Source organism: Palaemon carinicauda, chromosome 1, assembly GCF_036898095.1.
Source record: "Palaemon carinicauda isolate YSFRI2023 chromosome 1, ASM3689809v2, whole genome shotgun sequence".
NCBI lineage: Eukaryota > Metazoa > Arthropoda > Malacostraca > Decapoda > Palaemonidae > Palaemon > Palaemon carinicauda.
This window is the reverse complement of record NC_090725.1, coordinates 299,948,954-299,970,316: the sequence shown is the minus strand read 5'-3', so window position 1 is coordinate 299,970,316 and position 21,363 is coordinate 299,948,954. Positions and strand designations below refer to the sequence as shown.

The following is a 21,363-nucleotide window of genomic DNA, read 5'->3' as shown; positions in this document are numbered from 1 at the left end:
GAAAGATCTAAGCCTCTGTGGCGGAAGACTGCTGCCAACATGCTTCTGTAACCTTTGATCGTAGGAGCTGAAAGGGATCTTACCTTCCTTAGGTGTAAAAGGAAGTCAGCTATCTGAGTTACAGAGGTACTGGTTGAGGATACTGAATTCGCCTTGCACCAGCTTCGGAAGACATCCCATTTTGACTGGTAGACCTTGAGAGTGGATGTCCTCATTGCTCTGGCAATCGCTCTGGCTGCCTCTTTCGAAAAGCCTCTAGCTCTTGAGAGTCTTTCGATAGTCTGAAGGCAGTCAGACGAAGACGTGGAGGCTTGGGTGTACCTTCTTACATGCGGCTGACGCAGAAGGTCCACTCTTAGAGGAAGAGTCCTGGGAACGTCTACTAGCCATTGCAGTACCTCGGTGAACCATTCTCTCACCTCGGTGAACCATTCTCTCGCGGGCCAGAGGGGAGCAACCAACGTCAACCTTGTCCCTTCGTGAGAGGCGAACTTCTGCAGTACCTTGTTGACAATCTTGAACGGGGGGGGGAACGCATAAAGGTCTAGATGGGACCAATCCAGAAGAAAGGCATCTATGTGAACTGCTGCTGGGTCCGGAATCGGTGAGCAATAATTTGGGAGCCTCTTGGTCATCGAGGTAGCGAACAGATCTATGGTGGGCTGACCCCACAAGGCCCATAGTCTGTTGCAAACATTCTTGTGAAGGGTCCATTCTGTTGGGATGATCTGACCCTTCCGGCTGAGGCGGTCTGCCATGACATTCATGTCGCCTTGAATGAACCTCGTTACTAGAGATATGTTTCGATCTCTTGACCAGGTGAGGAGGTCCCTTGCGATCTCGAACAACGTCATCGAATGAGTCCCTCCTTGCTTGGAGATGTACGCCAAGGCTGTGGTGTTGTCGGAGTTCACCTCCACCACCTTGCCTAGAAGGAGGGACTTGAAGCTTCTCAAGGCCAGATGAACTGCCAGTAGCTCCTTGCAGTTGATGTGCAGTGCTCTTTGATCCGAATTCCACGTGCCCGAGCATTCCCGACCGTCCAGTGTCGCACCCCAGCCCGTGTCCGATGCGTCCGAGAAGAGAAGGTGGTCGGGGGTCTGAACAGCCAGTGGCAGACCTTCCCTGAGAAGAATGTTGTTCTTCCACCAAGTCAGTGCAGACTTCATCTTCTCGGAGATAGGAACTGAGACCGCTTCTAGCGTCATGTCCTTTCTCCAGTGAGCAGCTAGGTGATACTGAAGGGGTCGGAGGTGGAGTCTCCCTAACGCGATGAACTGGTCCAGAGATGAAAGCGTCCCTATCAGACTCATCCACTGTCTGACTGAACATCGGTTCTTCTTCAGCATGCTCTGGATGCATTTTTGGGCTTGACTGATTCTGGGGGCCGACGGAAAAGCCCGAAAAGCTTGACTCTGAATCTCCATACCTAGATATACTATAGTTTGGGATGGGACGAGTTGGGACTTTTCCATATTGACCAGGAGACCCAATTCCTTGGTCAGATCCAGAGTCCATTTTAGATTCTCCAGACAGCGACGACTTGACGCAGCTCTTAAAAGCCAGTCGTCCAAAAAGAGGGAGGCTCTGATGTCTGCTAAATGCAGGAATTTGGTAATATTCCTCATCAGTTTGGTAAACACTAGAGGTGCCGTGCTTAGGCCAAAGCACAGGGCTTGGAACTGGTATACCACCTTCCCAAAAACGAACCTTAGAAAAGGTTGGGAATCTGGGTGGATGGGGACGTGAAAGTATGCGTCCTTTAGGTCTAACGAGACCATCCAGTCTTCCTTCCTGACCGATGCTAGAACTGACTTCGTCATCTCCATGGTGAACGTCTGCTTGGTGACAAAGACATTGAGAGCACTGACGTCTAGCACCGGTCTCCACCCTCCTGTCTTCTTCGCCACTAAGAAGAGACGGTTGTAGAAGCCCGGGGATTGATGGTCCCGGACTATGACTACCGCTCCCTTTTGTAGCAAGAGAGACACCTCTTGCTGTAAAGCTAGCCTCTTGTCCTCCTCTCTGTACCTGGGAGAGAGGTCGATGGGAGTTGTTGCTAGAGGGGGCTTGCGCAAGAATGGAATCCTGTACCCCTCTCTGAGTAACTTCACAGACTGTGCGTCTGCACCCCTGTTCTCCCAGGCCTGCCAGTAGTTCTTGAGCCTGGCTCCCACTGCTGTCTAAAGAAGGTGGCAGTCAGACTCTGCCTCTTGAGGACTTGGAACCCTTCTTCTTGCTGCCACGTTGACTATCGGCACGAGTACCTCCTCTGCTGGAGGCTCTGCCACGAAAGGGCGGAATGAACCTAGACGCTGGTGTGTCCATCCTAGGTCTAGGCACGGAAGGTAAAGCTGTGACTTTACGTGCGGATGACGCCACCAGGTCATGAGTGTCTTTCTGGATCAACGAGGCGGCAATCCCCTTGATCAACTCTTCAGGAAAGAGACACTTCGATAGCAGAGCAAACATCAGTTCTGACTTCTGACATGGGGTGACTCCCGCCGACAAGAAGGAGCAAAGGTGATCCCACTTCTTGAGAACTCCAGACACGAAAGAAGCCGCAAGCTCGCCAGACCCATCCCGTATGGCTTTGTCCATTCAGGACATGATGAGCATGGCAGAATCCTTATCCGAAGGGGAGGTCTTCCTGCTCAACGCTCCCAAACACCAGTCCAGGAAGTTAAAGATCTCGAACGCGCGGAAAACTCCCTTCAAAAGATGGTCCATGTCCGAAGAAGTCCAGCAAATCTTGGAGCGTCTCATAGCCAGTCTGCGGGGAGAGTCTACCAGACTTGAGAAGTCGCCCTGGGCAGAGGCAGGAACTCCCAAGCCGAGAACCTCTCCCGTGGCATACCAGACGCTAGATCTGGAAGCAAGCTTGGCTGGGGGAAAGATGAAGGATGTCTTCCCAAGTTGCTTCTTGGCCTGCAACCACTCTCCCAGTACCCTTAAAGCTCTCTTGGACGAGCGAGCGAGTACGAGCTTCGTAAAGGCAGGAGCTGCTGACTGCATGCCTAAAGCGAACTCAGAGGGAGGTGAGCGTGGAGCTGCAGACACAAACTGGTCCGGACACAACTCCTTAAACAGGGCAAGGACTTTCCTAAAGTCTAAGGAGGGAGGCGTAGTCTTGGGTTCATCTATGTCGGAGTGTTGGTCGTCCAAATGCGCAGCTTCGTCGTCATCAGAGATTCCTTCATCCGAATGCTGAGGAGGAAGCGGCAAAGGAGGAGATAAAAGCTGAACGGCTGAATCCGGCAGCACGGGTGCATGCGTAGCTGCACTGGATCCAACGTCATGCCGCTGTTGGTCAGTCTGAGAGCTGGCAACAACCAAAGCTGAGTGGTGGTGCGTGGTGGGGACCACCGTGGGTTGCGGAGACTGACGCACCGCGTCAAAACACGGCAGCTTGACTCCACCTTCCTGCTGATGCGGTAGCTCACGCACGTCAACGGAGGGTGCCGCACGTCGGCTAACGTCAACATGCGTCTGGCAGGGTCGACTGCGCATAGGTGGTGGAGCTCTCACAGCCGGAGTGTGGGAGCAGGCAGCCGCAGTGTCAGCTGGGCGCACAACCGTGGCAGGTTGTAGGCTAACGGGTGCAGCGTCAACCTTCTCAGCACGATACTCCTGCATGAAGGAAGCTAGCTGAGTCTGCATAGACTGCAGCAAAGACCACTTAGGGTCTACAGCGGCTGGTGCGGCAACAGACGGAGTGATTGCCTGCTGCGGAACCACTCTACCTCTCTTGGGAGGTGTGCAGTCTTCGGAGGACTGCGGCGAGTCCGAACTGACCCAGTGGCTACACCTGGGCCGCTGGACTCGCTCGGAAGGGACCTTGCGCTTGAGAGGTCGTGAGACCTTGGTCCAGCGTTTCTGTCGAGAAACCTCTTCCGCAGACGAGGAATGAATGGGCTCACTCGTCTGTTTGTGGGTGGGACGATCTCGGCAAGATACGTCCTCAACCACGGAGGGAACGTCTGTCCGCTGATCAAGGCCTGTCGAACCCTTTGGTCGTACGACATTGCTTCTCCCCTGGGCTTGGGAGCTTGCAGGAGGTCCCGGACTGGGAGGACGACAGGCACGAACAGACGCACCCTCATGCGTAACACTGACACTTTTCACTGCACTGACACTCACTTCACTTCCCACTGCACTTTTACCTTTCAACTCCCTGACATCAGCCATGAGTTGATTGCGGTCATTCGCTAATGACTCAACTCTCTCACCAAGAGCCTGAATGGCACGCATCATATCCGCCATCGAAGGTTGATCAGAGCTAGTAGGAGGGTCGGGTGTAACCACTACAGGGGAAGGAATAGGTTGTGGGGCATGGGGAGAGGAAAAATCAATAGAGCGAGACGAACTCCTCCTGATCCTATCCTTCTCTAGCCTACGTGCATACTTAAGGAATTCTTGAAAATCGAATTCCGAAAGCCCAGCGCATTCCTCACATCGATCTTCCAATTGACAGGCTTTACCCCTACAATTGGAACAAACGGTGTGCGGATCGATAGAGGCCTTCGGAAGACGCCTAAAACAGTCCCTAGCGCTACACTTCCTGTACTTGGGGACTTGAGTAGGGTCAGACATCTTGAATTAGTCAAAGGGAGGAAATCCAAAATCTATCCAAGTCGTCAACAAATAATCCGAAATCTAACCAATGAAAGTGAGAAAGTATTGAGGATAACTTCTGCACAGCGAAAGCTAATAACTAGAGAGAATACTTCACCAAATAACGTGAAAATCAACTCCAGAAAACAACAGCGTATCAAGTAGGTCTTGCCGGTGGCAAGACAGAGAGAAAATTGGTTCTGTGTTGACAAGAAGTACTTGAGTACCTACTCGACAGATGGCGCTGTTGATGTACACCCCCACCTGTATAGCGATCGCTGGCGTATTCCGCCCGTAGGTTTTTTCTGTCGGGCAGCAGAGCTGCAGCTACATGATCAACGGGTAAGATTAATATTGAAAAAGGATTTTACTAAATCTGGGCGCCCTTCCTCTTTAAAATGACAATTTAATATTTGTTGTAGCAAAAATGGACTAGCTGTGATGCCGAACACCACGACTCTAAAGGCGAAGGTAAGCGCTCGACCAGCTGCCTTGCGCTACAGAAATCGTGTGTATTTGGCATCACAAGGATCTAACAAAACACGATGGAATGCTTTACTTATGTCGGCTAACATGGCATATCGATTCAACCTAAACCTTATAATTAAACTATATGCTACCTCTACCAAATTGGGCCCAGGTAAGAGACATTCATTCAATGACTTGCAACCTTGTGACTTTGCCGAGGCATTGAACACGATTCTAAGGGGGGTGGTACGGCTGTCTTTCTTAACACCAAAGTGTGGCATGTAATAACCTTCCACTACGGGATTTTTCACCTCTGATATAAAACCTGCTTCGATATATTTATCACTCCCTGATATTGTTCAAAATATTTCCTATCCTTTCTGAATTTTGTCTGCAACGACTCTAACTGCGCCACAGCGTTACGATAATTTGTTTCTGGCCTGGCATCCGACCCGAATGGTAGGCTAACCTGATATCCCTCAGGTTTTCATACAACGCTTAGCGATACCTTTCGCACGCCCTCGGCCTCGCGAACAGTGTATTGCTCAGATGGGGCGATGCCAACACGGTCTAATCGCCACCACTCATCTACATCATACAGATATGGCTCATCCGTGATTCTGCACACTCTCAACGTTCTAACTTGTTCGACCTTTTCCCCTTGGAACAGCCACTGTGGCACCTTCCCGTACGGGGAGATACCATTATGCGTTAAGAAAAGATTTATCCCATCTACTTTTTCAACACCTATGATGAAATAGCTAAAATAATCAGCCCCAACTAAAATGTGAACGTTCTTCATGGTATCTGATTGGTTTGCTGGATCGGCTAACGTGACTCCCTTGGTCAACAGATGCTGTCTGACCTTTACATAACCCACGTTATGTATCGGGACGTCCACGTGTTCGTGTGCCACCAATTTCATACGCACGATTCTTTTCCCCATTTCAACCCTGCAACTTACTACATCATATTGTCCGCTTATTTCCTCGGAACCAAACAGCTATATTCAAGGATACTCTTCCTACCACCGGTAGGCCTAATTGACGGGCAATTTTTGCAGAGATGAAGCTCCTCTGGCTTCCTGAGTCGAGAAATAGGCGGACTCGCTTACTACCTTGCTTTTGTTGAATACCTGCCATGGCTGTTGGCAAGATAGTGCATGGGAGGTCCACATCAGACCTCTGCGCGATCTTTGCGTTCGTGCATGGTTTAGATTCTACTTTAACTTTGGATGGACGGGGGGCAGTTTGGTTCTGCGCAGGCGTCGCATTTACTACTGGGCGGGACGTTGTTGATTGACTATTACTATGACTAGGGATTGATTGCGGTCTACCCGCATCGCAAATTGCAGTGTGGTGCTTAGCATTACAGTTTCTACAGGAATTTGAAACGGGACATTTATCGCTACGATGGCCTGATTTCGTGCAATTAAAACAAAGACCCCTTTTTAGCAAAATGCGACGTCTAGCAGCTACGTCTGTCACTTGGCGACATCCGTGAGGCGGATGCCGTTCGCTACAAAATGGGCAGGAATTATGGTGGATGGGATGGGTTTTCGGTCTTACACTACTGTCTGGTCTTTTGTCACTCTCAAGACTGTCGCCTCTCTGCAACGCATCGTCTTCTAACATTCTTACAATAAAATCTACTGCTTAAAAAAACTCGTCCAACGTATAGTCGCATTTCCTCAAATGCTCTACCACTTTGCGGTATAGTTTTCCCTCCGAAAGTTTTTGATTAATGAGGCTCATGACCATGCCCTTGCCTAAGTCATTGGTACTAAGTCTTTTGATTTGTTCAATAATGATGGTCAACTCAAAACGGAACCTTTTGAGTTTTACTGGGTTTAGTGACGGCACAAAGATGTTGGCTAATTTACGGTGCAGAATCACGAGTGTCTGGTGCACGTTGCCATACTGCTTATCTAATAGGTCTAATGCTACACTATAGTTCGCGGCGGTTACACTTAGAGATTTGATGATCCTAAGCGGCTCTTTGCCCAACGTCCCCAATAAATATGATATTTTAATTATAAAATAAATTTTTGAATATACTTACCCGGTGAATATATATAACTGCAACTCTGTTGCTCGACAGACAAAAAACAGTAAAAACTCGCCAGCGATCGCTATACAGGTTGTGGGTGTGCCCACCAGCGCCAACTGTCGGCCAGATACCATACTCGATGTAAACAAAGACTCAATTTCTTCTCATCCCACTGCGTCTCTATTGGGGAGGAAGGGAGGGTCGTTTAATTTATATATTCACCGGGTAAGTATATTCAAAAATTTATTTTATAATTAAAATATCATTTTTAAATATTTAACTTAGCCGGTGAATATATATAGCTGATTCACACCCAGGGTGGTGGGTAGAGACCAGTTAAATATGTTTACATCGTATAAGCTAAGAGTTTTTATTTCATTTTGGAAGTTATCAATATAACAAAAACAAAATAAAAAGGTACCTGGTAAGGAAGTCGACTTAGACGATTACTCTGCCTTGTAAGTACGTCTTCCTTACGGAGCCTCGCGATCCTCTTAGGATGCTGACAGACCCCTAGGAGCTGAAGTATCAAGGGCTGCAACCCATACAACAGGACCTCATCAAACCCCTAATCTGGGCGCTCTCAAGAAATGACTTTGACCACCCGCCAAATCAACCAGGATGCGAAAGGCTTCTTAGCCTTCCGGACAACCCATAAAAAACAACATTAAAAACATTTCAAGAGACAGATTAAAAGGATATGGAATTAGGGAATTGTAGTGGTTGAGCCCTCACCCACTACTGCACTCGCTGCTACGAATGGTCCCAGTGTGTAGCAGTTCTCGTAAAGAGACTGGACATCTTTCAAGTAAAATGACGCGAACACTGACTTGCTTCTCCAATAGGTTGCGTCCATTATACTTTGCAGAGATCTATTTTGCTTAAAGGCCACGGAAGTTGCTACAGCTCTAACTTCGTGCGTCTTAACCTTAAGCAAAGATCGGTCTTCCTCACTCAGATGTGAATGAGCTTCTCGTATTAACAATCTGATAAAGTATGACAAAGCATTCTTTGACATAGGCAAGGATGGTTTCTTAACTGAACACCATAAAGCTTCAGATTGGCCTCGTAAAGGTTTAGTACGATCTAAATAGAACTTAAGAGCTCTAACAGGGCATAAGACTCTTTCTAGTTCATTGCCTACGATCTCCGATAAGCTGGGAATATCGAAAGATTTAGGCCAAGGCCGAGAAGGTAGCTCATTTTTGGCTAGAAAACCAAGTTGCAGCGAACAAGTAGCTTTTTCCGACGAAAATCCGATGTTCTTGCTGAAGGCATGAATCTCACTGACTCTTTTAGCTGAGGCTAAGCATACCAGGAAAAGAGTCTTAAGAGTGAGATCTTTCAGGGAGGCTGACTGTAAAGGCTCAAACCTGTCTGACATGAGGAATCTTAGTACCACGTCTAAATTCCATCCAGGAGTAGCCAAACGACGCTCCTTAGTGGTCTCAAAAGACTTAAGGAGGTCTTGCAGATCTTTATTGTTGGAAAGATCTAAGCCTCTATGCCGGAAGACCGATGCCAACATGCTTCTGTAGCCCTTGATAGTGGGAGCTGAAAGGGATCGTCCTTTTCTCAGTTATAAGAGAAAATCAGCTATTTGGGCTACAGAGGTACTGGTCGAGGATACAGAAACTGACTTGCACCAGTCTCGGAAGACTTCCCACTTCGATTGGTAGACTCTAATGGTAGACGCTCTCCTTGCTCTAGCAATCGCACTGGCTGCCTCCTTCGAAAAGCCTCTAGCTCTCGAGAGTCTTTCGATAGTCTGAAGGCAGTCAGACGAAGAGCGTGGAGGCTTTGGTGTACCTTCTTTACGTGTGGCTGACGTAGAAGGTCTACTCTTAGAGGCAGACTTCTGGGAACGTCTACTAACCATCGAAGTACCTCGGTGAACCATTCTCTCGCGGGCCAGAGGGGAGCAACTAACGTCAACCTTGTCCCTTCGTGAGAGGCGAACTTCTGCAGTACCTTGTTGACAATCTTGAACGGTGGTAATGCGTAGAGATCCAGATGTGACCAATCTAGGAGGAAGGCATCTATATGTATTGCTGCTGGGTCCAGGACTGGAGAGCAATAGATTGGAAGCCTCTTGGTCAGCGAGGTTGCAAAGAGATCTATGGTTGGTTGACCCCAAGTGGCCCAAAGTCTCTTGCACACATCCTTGTGGAGGGTCCATTCGGTTGGAATTACTTGCCCTTTCCGACTGAGACAATCTGCTATGACGTTCAAGTCGCCCTGGATGAACCTCGTTACTAGGGAGATGTCTCGACCTTTTGACCAGATGAGCAGGTCCCTTGCGATCTCGTACAACGTCAGTGAGTGGGTACCTCCTTGTTTGGAGATGTACGCCAAGGCCGTGGTGTTGTCCGAGTTTACTTCCACCGCTTTGCCTCCAAGGAGATACTCGAAGCTTTTCAAGGCCAGATGAACTGCCAACAGCTCCTTGCAGTTGATATGCATGCTCCTCTGACTCGAGTTCCACAGACCTGAGCATTCCCGACCGTCCAGCGTCGCGCCCCAGCCCAAGTCCGATGCGTCCGAGAAGAGAACGTGGTTGGGAGTCTGAACAGCCAGGGGAAGACCCTCTCTTAGGTTGATATTGTCCTTCCACCAAGTCAGACAAGACTTTATCTTTCCGGAAATCGGGATCGAGACCGCCTCTAGCGTCTTGTCCTTTTTCCAGTGGAAAGCCAGATGGAATTGAAGAGGACGGAGGTGTAGTCTTCCTAGTGATACAAATAGCTCCAGGGATGACAGCGTCCCTACCAGACTCATCCACAGCCTGACTGAGCAGCGTTCTTTCTTCAGCATCTTCTGGATGGATAGCAGGGCTTGATCTATTCTGGGGGCCGACGGAAAAGCCCGAAAAGCTTGACTGTGAATCTCCATCCCTAAATACAGAATAGTTTGGGATGGGACCAGCTGCGACTTTTCCAAATTGACTAGGAGTCCCAATTCCTTGGTCAGATCTAGAGTCCACTTAAGATCCTTCAGACAGCGACGACTGGAAGAGGCTCTGAGAAGCCAGTCGTCCAAATAAAGGGAGGCTCGGATGTCCGATAAGTGGAGGAATTTGGCCACATTCCTCATCAGCCTCGTAAATACGAGAGGAGCTGTGCTTAGGCCAAAGCACAGGGCCCGAAACTGGTAAACCACATCTTCGAAGACGAATCTCAGAAAAGGTTGGGAGTCTGAGTGAATGGGGATGTGGAAGTAGGCGTCCCTTAGGTCTAGCGAGACCATCCAGTCTTCCTTTCTGACCGCTGCTAAGACTGACTTTGTGGTCTCCATGGAAAACTTCGTCTTTGTGACAAAGACATTCAGAGCACTGACGTCTAGCACCGGTCTCCACCCTCCTGTCTTCTTTGATACTAGGAAGAGTCAGTTGTAAAACCCCGGTGATTGAAGGTCCGAGACTTTGACCACCGCTCCCTTCTCTAGCAAAAGAGACACTTCCAGTTTCAGGGCTTGTCTCTTTTCTTCCTCTCTGTACCTGGGAGAGAGATCGATGGGGGACGTCGCTAGAGGGGGTTTGCGTACAAAAGGGATCTTGTACCCCTCTCTGAGTAACTTCACAGATTGTTGATCTGCGCCTCTCTTCTCCCAGGCTTGCTAGAAGTTCTTGAGTCGGGCTCCTACTGCTGTCTGAAGTTGCGGGCAGTCAGACTCTGCCCTTAGAGGACTTGGATCCTTTCCTCTTCCCTCGCTTCCCTTCGGCACGAGCACCTCCTCTGCTGGAGGCTCTGCCACGAAAGGGCGGAATAAAGCGAGACGCTGGAGTGTCTAACCTCGGTCTAGCAGACAATGTAGGCAAAGGGGGAGCTTTGCGAGCCGAGGACGCAACTAGATCGTGGGTGTCCTTCTGAACTAAAGATAAGGCAATTTCCTTTACCAAGACTTCAGGAAACAGGCACTTGGAAAGGGGAGCAAAGAGTAGCTCAGATCTTTGGCATGGCGTCACTCCAGCAGACAGGAAAGAACATAGAGACTCTCGCTTCTTCAGGACTCCGGACGTGAATGAGGCGGCTAGCTCGTTGGACCCATCACGGACGGCCTTGTCCATGCAGGACATAATGAGCAAGGAAACATCCTTATCTGCAGAAGAGATTTTCCTGCTCAGGGCTCCTAAGCACCAGTCTAGGAAGTTAAAGACTTCGAAAGCCCTAAAAATACCTTTAAGAAGGTGGTCCAGGTCCGATGGTGACCAACAAATCTTCGAGCGTCTCATGGCAAGGCGGCGGGGAGTCTACAAGACTTGAGAAGTCGCCCTGGGCAGAGGCAGGAACTCCCAAGCCGAGAACTTCTCCCGTGGCATACCAGACGCTCGATCTAGACGAGAGTTTAGATGGGGGAAAGGCAAATGCTGTCTTTCCTAAACTCTTCTTAGTCTCTAACCAATCTCCCAACAGCCGCAAAGCTCTCTTGGATGAGCGAGAGAGAACGAGTTTAGTAAAGGCAGGTGCGGTAGCAGGCACGCCTAATACAAACTCTGACGGCGGCGAACGAGGAGCCACAGAAACAAAGTGGTCAGGGAACAACTCCTTAAAAACAGCCATGACTTTTCTAAAGTCCAATGATGGTTGAGTTGCCTTAGGCTCGTCAAGTTCTGAAGGTTGATCCTCTTGTGGTTCAGCAACGTCCTCATCTGATAGTTCCTCATCCGAAAACTGATGAGGAAACGGCAAAGGAGTGGGCAACGTTTGGCTCGCTGAGTCCGGTCGCACTGGTGCATGCGTGACGGAGCCGGACGCAACGTCATGGAACTGCTGCACAGTCTGTGAACTGTCAACAACCATGGGTGCGCGAGGACGCACAGCGTCCACCCGAGACTGTTTAGACCGTCTGGGTTGTGCAGTCAACACCATACCGGGTTGCGGAGGTTGACGCACCGCGTCAAAACAAGTCACCTCTGATGGTTGTTGAACGGCCTGAACGTCAACAACCACCTCCGTGCGTCGCCTAACGTCAACGTGCGGCTGGCAAGCCACACTGGGTCGCATCGGTGGGGGTACAACCTCAACTGGTAGACGCGAGAAAGTAACCTCAGCGTCAACAGGACGCACAACAGACCGCTTGGATGGTTGTTGGCCAGAAGGTTCAGCAGCAACCTTCTCCGCATTAAAGTCCTCCATCAAGGACGCAAGCTTGGACTGCATGTCCTGCAGCAATACCCATTTAGGGTCTACGGCAGCAGGTGCGGCAACAGACGGGGTGAGCGACTGAGGCGGTACCGCTTTGCCTCTCTTAGGCGGCGAGCAGTCATCAGATGACGGCAACGAGTCCGAACTGACCCAGTGGCTACAACCGGGACGTTGGACTTGTCCTGAAGGGAGCGACTTACGCTTCAAAGGTCGTGAGACCTTGGTCCAAAGTTTCTTACGAGAAACACCTTCGGACGACGAGGTAAAAACGGGCTCTCTCGTCTTACGTTGGTAGGGGCGATCTTGGGGAGATACGCCTGATACCATAGAGGGAACGTCTGTTCGCTGATCAAGGCCTCTCGAACCCATGAGTCGTACGACATTGCTTCTCCCCTGGGCTTGGGAGCTTGCAAGAGGTCCCGGACTAGGAGGACGACAGGCACGAACAGACGAACCCTCAAGCGCAACACTGTTCACAACACTTTGAGAAACACTAGGCACTTTATCACTTCCCGCGGCACTTTGGCACTTTAGTTCCTTAACATCCGCCATGAGTTGATTGCGGTCACTTGCAAGGGACTCAACTCTCTCCCCCAAGGCATGGATAGCACGCATCATGTCAGCCATCGATGGTTCCTGAGTGCTAGGAGGGGGGTTAGGAACAACCACTACAGGGGAAGGATTAGGTTGAGGGGCATGAGGAGAGGAAAAATCTACCGACCTAGAAGAACTTCTCCTTACCCTATCTCTCTCTAGTCTGCGTGTATACTTCTCAAATTCGATAAAATCGAATTCCGAAAGGCCCACGCATTCCTCACACCGATCTTCCAATTGACAGGTTTTACCCCGACAATTGGAACAAACAGTGTGAGGGTCGAGAGAAGCCTTTGGAAGACGCCTATGACAGTCCCTAGCATTGCATTTTCTAAACTTGGGAACTTGTGAAAGGTCAGCCATTTTGAATTGGTCAAGGGAAAATTCCAAAAAACGATCTAAGTCATCAACAATGAATCCGATACAAAAAAGAGTTCAAGGATTTATTTGAAGAAAAACCCTGTACTGCGAAAGCTCATAACCAAATTAAAGTACTTCACCAAATATGATGGGAAAAACTCCAGGTTTCAACAGCGAGTAAAGTACGTCTTGTCGACACGTCGACAGAGAAGAAATTGAGTCTTTGTTTACATCGAGTATGGTATCTGGCCGACAGTTGGCGCTGGTGGGCACACCCGCAACCTGTATAGCGATCGCTGGCGAGTTTTTACTGTTTTTTGTCTGTCGAGCAACAGAGTTGCAGCTATATATATTCACCGGCTAAGTTAAATATTTAAAAATGTGAATTTAGACACTTCGTCTAAATCAGCTCCTCGATCCACGTGGATCGTGAATAGTTCACGGTACGATGCGTACTCTTGCATTTCCCCTTCAAACGTGGGGAGAGGCAGCGGCTTCAACCTGGGGAGGGCAACATTCCCCGTTGAAGGGCCTTTCACTTTATCTATTCTATTGTACAATAGAGTGGAAGCACGTGTCGCTTCACCTAACATATGCCTAATTCGGGCTTCGAAACTAGTTTCTAGCTTAACGCGCTGGCTCTTGTATAGCTCTTTAAGCTGTCGGACCTCTGCCTGCAACTCCGTTACCAAATTCTGGTAAACGGACTCGGAGTAGGTCTCTATCAACGCCCTTTGCGTTTCGCTTAGTAAATCCTCCAGTAGGCCCATCGACGCCTCGATATGAACGATCGTGGACACAGCCATCTTAATTACTTTACTTTACGTTTGGGGGGGTTGGGCAAGGCAAGGAAAGAAAGATATTTTTACGTTAAGAAGGGACTCAAACTGACCCACGTGGGCGATCGCACATCGGGACGTAGATGAACCTTTGATTGTTCCTTCTCTCCCACCCTTAAAAGTACATACTCTAATTAGTCCCGTCCGGCTCTGGGAAGCACTTGTGATCCGGTTCGAAGGACCAAATGTGGCGAAATTTTCACCGGTTTATACAAAATAGCCCGATGTACTAGGCAGATCACAAAGTCTTAGGGACAAACTACTCAAAACCATCGGGGGAGTAATTAGAATATGGGTATTTTTAACAAATTTTATGACAAAAATAATAATCTAATACGAAAGAAACATGAAAAATTAACCTTTACTTGACATACGAGAACATGTGACCGAAAAAAAACTATGTCCACTTCGGACTCAAGATATCAACAAATTAATTGAACATTTATAAAGTTATCTCGATAAACCTCTTACCGAGACCTTTAGAGTTACTTTACACAACAACACTGATCCCCTGGCACAAGGATCGACAAAATATTTATAGATACAAACTTTACATCAACCCTATCAAGACCTACACGGAAACCGACCTGGGTACAATAGGCGTGGGGAGAGAGAACAATTAGAAAGGACTTACTGTGATTGGGGACGTTGGATCAAAGAGGGCGAGCAAGCCTTGCAACTTCCGACGTCACTTTTTTGGCGCGATTTGTCCTGAACCTAAATTTCTAGATTGGATTTTTTTATCATGTTACAATAGAATGACGTTAGTTTTCCTAATCTTAAATCACTAGCAATTGATTTTATTAGTCTCAGCGCCTTCCTACCAGGCGGTTTCTCTTTTTGGTTCTAAACGTTCCCGTCTGGAACTACATTCATTCGCCCGCGAGTTTTCTCCTCTCCCTCCAATTTGACGTAGTCGTAGGCGGAGTCAAATGGCGGGAATTTCGATTGATCAGGTCGAAATTCCCGACAGAACCCATTCCAGAAATAGGTAGTAGACTTTAATTAAAGGATTGTGAAGGCTGTTGAATATCAACTCTGCTGATACAACTTTTTCAGATAACCAAATGTCACTGAAATACAATTTAAGGGCTTCCCACTGTTCTAAAATGCGACTAACAACATTAGCTAACGATAGCCATCTTGTCTGTGATGGGTGCAAAATTTTATGAGGTTTCAGTTCAAGAAACGTCTGAAATTGCACTAGTTCACATTGTCTCTTGCTGCTACATTTAAAGTGGTTAAATATTTCCCTTGCCAAATCTTCACACCTTCTAGGTAGTACCTTGCAAGCTTCACTTGCACAGAGATGTGCAGAGTGACACACACATTTCATAATAAATATGCCAGGGCACTGTTGGCGAAACTGACTTGCAACCGAGTTGTGTGCTCCCATCATCACATTACACCCATCGGAAGCAAATCCAATTATATTTGATACTGGAATTTCAAATTGATTAAATGTTTTCATTAAGCCCTCAAATAATCTTTTTGCAGTCGCACCTTCCTGGACACCCTCTGGATCTTTTACATCATAAACATCATACAACTCCCAAAACATGCAATCGACAGTTGCAGCATCTTTGTCATAAAACTTCACTACTACACATGATGATTTCACCGACCCGACATCTGTTGACTCATCACAAAGTATGCTAAACTTTACTTCCTTCAATGTTCGTGCAAGCTTTTCCTTATATGACATATCAATTACATTTTTAACAATTCCCTTAGCAGTGATTGAATCTGGAAAAATGTCCTTCAAGAGATCTGTCAGGTGATCCATCGCTTGAAATGGTATATTATGTTCTGCGAGGAAACCACACAATTTAATTTCTACTATGGATACAGAATCTGATGGCTTCTTTACTGCTTTCCCAAACAGTGAGGATACTGACGGCTGACTGGTAGTTGCAGTTTCAAAAAAGGATCTGTGTTTCTTCCCTTTAGCATGGTTTTTGAGAACAGTCAATTCTGCAAGCATAGTTGCATTGCACAGTTTGCACCTAGCTTTAAGCAAATCTTCAGGGACCCCCTTTAACCAAGGTTTAAAGTCAGGAAGAGATTCCCATTCTTTTCTGTACTTCTGCGATCGATGTGTACTTGAACTTGGCTTAGGCCTAGCCTGAAAAAAATATGAAAAGGCTATACATACACACACACTTACTTCTTTATAATCTTCAATGAGTCATGCACAATAATTGCCTAGTGATGCAGTATACATTTTCATTACCTTTTTTTTGGGTGGTGTCATTTCCAGATCGCCTTCTTCTTCATCACTCATATTGAGGAGAATGAGCAACAAATTACACAATAAATCCAAATCATATCCGACCGTCACGCAAGACCAGTCACTGCCTTGCTGCGACTTGAACTGTTTGTTAGTTATGTAATATGTCATCATCCGAGTTTAGGACGAGTTAGAACATGTACAGTACACGTACAGCAAACCTGACTCGGTCGAATATTACCAACCAATACTTGGTCGATGGTCCTTGTAGTAGACGCTATTTTCCCTCTTTAAGGAAACATCATCAATCCAACTTCAGAATCAATGTATTTAAGTCCTTTTACAAACATAAAAGATATAGAAGGGAAATATTTGGCATCAGTGGATTTTTTTTTCTTTTTGGGGGCAAGCACAGAATTATCGTACAAAAGCGTACGATACCTATAGTTGCTATCGTACATCGTACCAGACCCGGTTTTATCGTACATGTACGATAATTATCATACGAATGGCAACCCTGGTTTACATCTACCCAGTAGAGTGGGAAGTACCTCGTCCACCTTGGTGGAATGTATTTTAGTATTGTTTCAAGACTCAGATATAACTGGGTGTTCTAATGACAGTAACACTTTACCTTAGAAACTCCAGCGCAGGTGTTATTAGTCTTGCTACGCAGAGAGGAGACGGACGGGCGGCGAGGAGGTAGAGAGGTTAACTACGATAAACGTACACTACCGTAACTTATTCTAACTTACACTAAGTGAACTTTAACATAACTTAGCTTATTTTTTTTTATTCTTATATTTTATATATTTTTTTAAAATTTTCTTTTTTTCTTTTTGATGATGACGTAATTTTAATCACTATCACTCTCTACATTTAAAATTGACTGAATTTCTTTTTCTTCACTCTTTTCAGTTTTCTTTGTTTCACTTTCTTCCGCTTCACTCTTTGCTGTTTTCTTCGAATCACTTACATCCTCTTCATCGTGAGTTTGCTTCGCAGTTTTTTTTAAAGAAAGTATCGATAGATAATTGCTTGGTACGGCTTTTCAGAATGTTTCAAAAGTGAGTTAGGCAAACATCATCGAATTGAGAAACTACACGACAAACCTGCAATTTCTTTGGATGGCATTTGTCGATGAAGTCGACCACGTCTTGATATTTTCCTAACATCCCTTTTATTTGCGCCGAACCTAACACGTTTTACCTCCTCGCTCCCTTCCTCGTCATCACTCATGTGCTCCGACATAGCATGGAGTTCCTTGAGCTCATCCGTGGTAAGTTCGTCGTGATGTTCGGCGACGAGTTCCGTAACGTCATCTGCGTTGACCTCCAGACCCATGGACATGCCAAGGGAGACGATTTCCTCTACGGCTTCCGCTGCACCGACCACGGGATCAGGTTCGGGGTCAAAACCTTCAAAATCTCGGGAAGAAACTGCATCAGGCCACAGCTTCTTCCAGGCAGAATTGAGGGTTCGTCGAGTTAATCCCACCCAAGCCTGATCTATGATCTTCAAGCAGTGCACGATGTTGAAGTGGCCCCTCCAAAATTCACGCAAAGTTAAGTTGGTGCTTTGCGTGACATTAAAGCACTGCTTAAATAAGTGCTTGGTGTACAGCTTCTTAAAATTAGAGATGACTTGCTGGTCCATGGGCTGGAGGATAGAGGTGGTATTCGGTGGAAGATACAGCACCTTTATGAACTTGAATTCATCGAAGATATCATCTTCAAGTCCGGGGGGGGGGTGAGCGGGTGCATTGTCAAGGCATAGCAGGCACTTTAAAGGCAATTTCTGTTCATGAAGATACTTCTTCACAGAAGGGCCAAAAACTTGGTTTACCCATTGCACAAAGAATTGCCTAGTGAACCAGGCCTTCGAGTTGGATCGCCAGAAAACATGAAGCTGATCCTTATCGACGTTGTGTGCTTTAAAGGCCCTAGGGTTCTCTGAATGGTAAACCAGTAAGGGCTTGACTTTAAAGTCCCCGCTAGCTTTGGCACATAGGGCAAGAGTCAACCGATCCTTCATTGGCTTATGCCCAGGCAATTTCTTCTCTTCGGCAGTGATGTAGGTTCGACTCGGCATCTTCTTCCAAAACATCCCGGTTTCATCACAATTAAACACCTGCTGCTCTACGTAGCCTTCTTCCTGCACGATCTTTTCGAAGTTCTTGACAAAGTCAGCTGCAGCCTTTGTGTCCGCACTAGCAGCCTCTCCGTGGCGAACAACTGAATGAATCCCGGACCGTTTCTTAAATTTCTCGAACCAGCCACGAGATGCCTTGAAATCATCTGAGGAAGGCTCGGTTGAACTCTCCCCAGCATCACCCCCAGAGCTCTCCTTCTTCAAGTCCGTAAAGATGGCGTGCGCCTTCTCGCAGATAACGGTCTCGGTGATGGTGTCGCCAACGATCTCTCTATCCTTAATCCACACTAGTAGAAGTCGTTCCATCTCTTCTATGATAGGGGTACGGCGTTTGGAAATTATGGTGATCCCCTTAGAAGGTTTCACTGCTTTAATAGCTTCCTTCTGTTTAAGGATTGTCGAGATCGTCGACATATTACGGCCATACTGTTTAGCAAGTTCACTCATGTTTTACAATAATTTCCTGCTTAATTTCTAAAGAAAGCATTTCCTTCTTCCTTTTCTCACCACTACCACTACCACTGGCAAAACTAAGCCTTTTAGGACCCATACTTACGTAAATTACCGTTAAAGGATACACGTAAAAAATCACGATTAAAACAGAGTTAATAGCAGAACGCACAGAGCACAACCGCAAGAAGCCGACGAGAACAGAGGACTGACCCAAGACCCGCTAATTGAGCGTCCCTCCGAGGTCGATGTGCTGCCTTCTATCGGCGGAAATAAAAAACACTTCAGGCGCTATGAGCACCGACTACGCCTACGAGTATTGTTTACATCGGGTGTCGAAAAAAACATTCGGGTGTAGAGTCGGAACGTGTTCGAATTGTACTTCGCGTGTCGAAAAATTCGGATACAACCGTACGACGAAAATTGCTTACCTCGTGTGTCGAAATAAAATTCGGGTGTAGAGTCAAAAATTTGCTCGAATTTTACTTCGGATGTTGGAAAATTCGGATGAAGATACGTTCGTGTGTAGAGGTTCCACACATTTCAATTTTCTTCAGTAATTTGATAGTCAATTACTGTCGGGTAACTAGCACATTTCAATGAAATCATGTAAATTTTATGAATAAATACGTATGATAGATTAAAGTGATCCTTTAAGTTTAGTAAACTGATGATTTTATCTATCTTAAAAATGTTAAATTAAAATTAATTACATGAACATATTTGGTTGTCTTATAGACTCATTTGGATTTATATTGCAGAAGAAATTAAAATATTTGCATCTCAAACTATTTAATCCAGATTTTTTAGTTTAAGAAACTAAATCCCAGTTGACCTGGTTGTAAAAGCGATTATAAGTGTCTCTTAGTTACTTTTTATTGTCCATGTTGCTTAAGTGAACAAAAACAAAGGGGAGTCCTCAGGTAAACTGTAGATCACCCTGTACTCCTCCCCCTCATGCTATTGCATTATTATCAACTTGAATTGTTGTTTACCACTCTCAGTTGATGACTGTCAGGTGCCAATCCTTCTTCGAAGATTGTTTGCTTTCCTGACTGTTAGGCCTTTACTGATTGAATAGCTCGTTCATAGGGACATGAGAAAATAATTCCTCTTTAAGATTGTGGTGAGGATGGCAGGTACATCCTCACCAAGATTCTTGGAGAAGTTTTTTTTTTTTTTAAAGTTCATAATTGAAGCTAGCCTTCTTTCCAATTTTTAAAAGGTATATAAAATGTTAAATGCTATATTGTTGTTATTTCCTAATTATTTTATATTGTTACTGATTCTTAATCAATTATACTCCAATCAGCATCAATAACTATTGATGTTAAGATGCCAGATAATTACCAATAATTTATTCATTTCCACGCTAGGTGTAACACATGAACACTGAAGGAGTACTGTCTTGGTACCAATATGGAGCATCCCCATTTATGTATGACGGATCATGAACCGTATCATTATAGTTTTCCAATCCTCCAGGTTAGGATCTAGATATCTGTTACTGAGAAGTTTTCCCAGAATTATTTCCCTTGCTTAAATTTTTCCACACACGTGCATAGCAAGTTCCTCCAGCAAGGAAAACTGCCTGAAAAGACTGCCAGTACCGAACTGGTACTTCTGTCTGGAACACGAAGTCACATTAACTCCTTGAGTTAGCTGATGCGATCATCTGACAGAAAGACTGTAGCTGCTGCAGTGTAAATCGGCATGCCAAATATTTCAACCTCTATATGGGCATTGTCAAGACAGATACCAGAGAAGGCTTGGCTCTCTTCTTCCCCCTTAGGGCATATGCCTGCCTCTGCACAACCACACCTATACTCAGCACAGAGGATGATAGCAAATAATCATGTCTCCTACAAAGACACTGAGAAAGTGTTTATATCTAAAACCAGTTTACTCATAAACCAGTTGCAACATACACACTTTCCCTGGCAAATACAAATTTTTTGCTTCATATCCACTACACCAATCAACAGCCAAAATTCACTTCCTGCAAGAAATAGAAAATGAGAAAATGAAGTTATGGGCGCAACGGTAAGTCTTCACTTGTTGCAACTGAAAATCAAAGCGAGGGTCTTTTGAAAGGTGGTGGGGCAAAGTTTCTTGCTCACATGCGAAACCTGTCATTGACTACTATACCTTGTTAACAAATTCAACTGACATTCCAACTCTTGTTGAAATTATTCTCCTATTAAGAGACGAAAGGTTTGTATACATGTGGGAACAAATGGGTGTTATGTCAAGTATGATAACTTTTGGTATGGAGAGAATGGGAGAGGGTTAGAGAGAGAGAGGGGGATAGAGGACAAAACCCATTTTGAAAGTGAAGTACAGTAGGAGGTACAAAGATTGGGCAGACGATACTTCTCTTTATTTACCCAAAGGTTGGGGCGTTTTTACACCAGAATAATAGGTACTTCAAGATGATAATGTGTCCCTTACAAAATTCTTGGTC

General features: G+C 46.3%; 1 protein-coding gene across 1 annotated transcript; it reads right to left on the bottom strand.

Moving 5' to 3' along the window:
• Window positions 1-15,020: 15,020 nt before the first annotated feature.
• LOC137639911 (zinc finger protein 862-like) lies at window positions 15,021-16,469 on the bottom strand. Its single transcript, XM_068372195.1, has 2 exons — window positions 16,302-16,469; window positions 15,021-16,193 (listed from the first exon to the last, which is right to left on the bottom strand). The coding sequence occupies exons 1-2, from the start codon at window positions 16,467-16,469 to the stop codon at window positions 15,021-15,023; spliced, it is 1,341 nt and encodes a 446-aa protein (XP_068228296.1).
• Window positions 16,470-21,363: the final 4,894 nt, after the last annotated feature.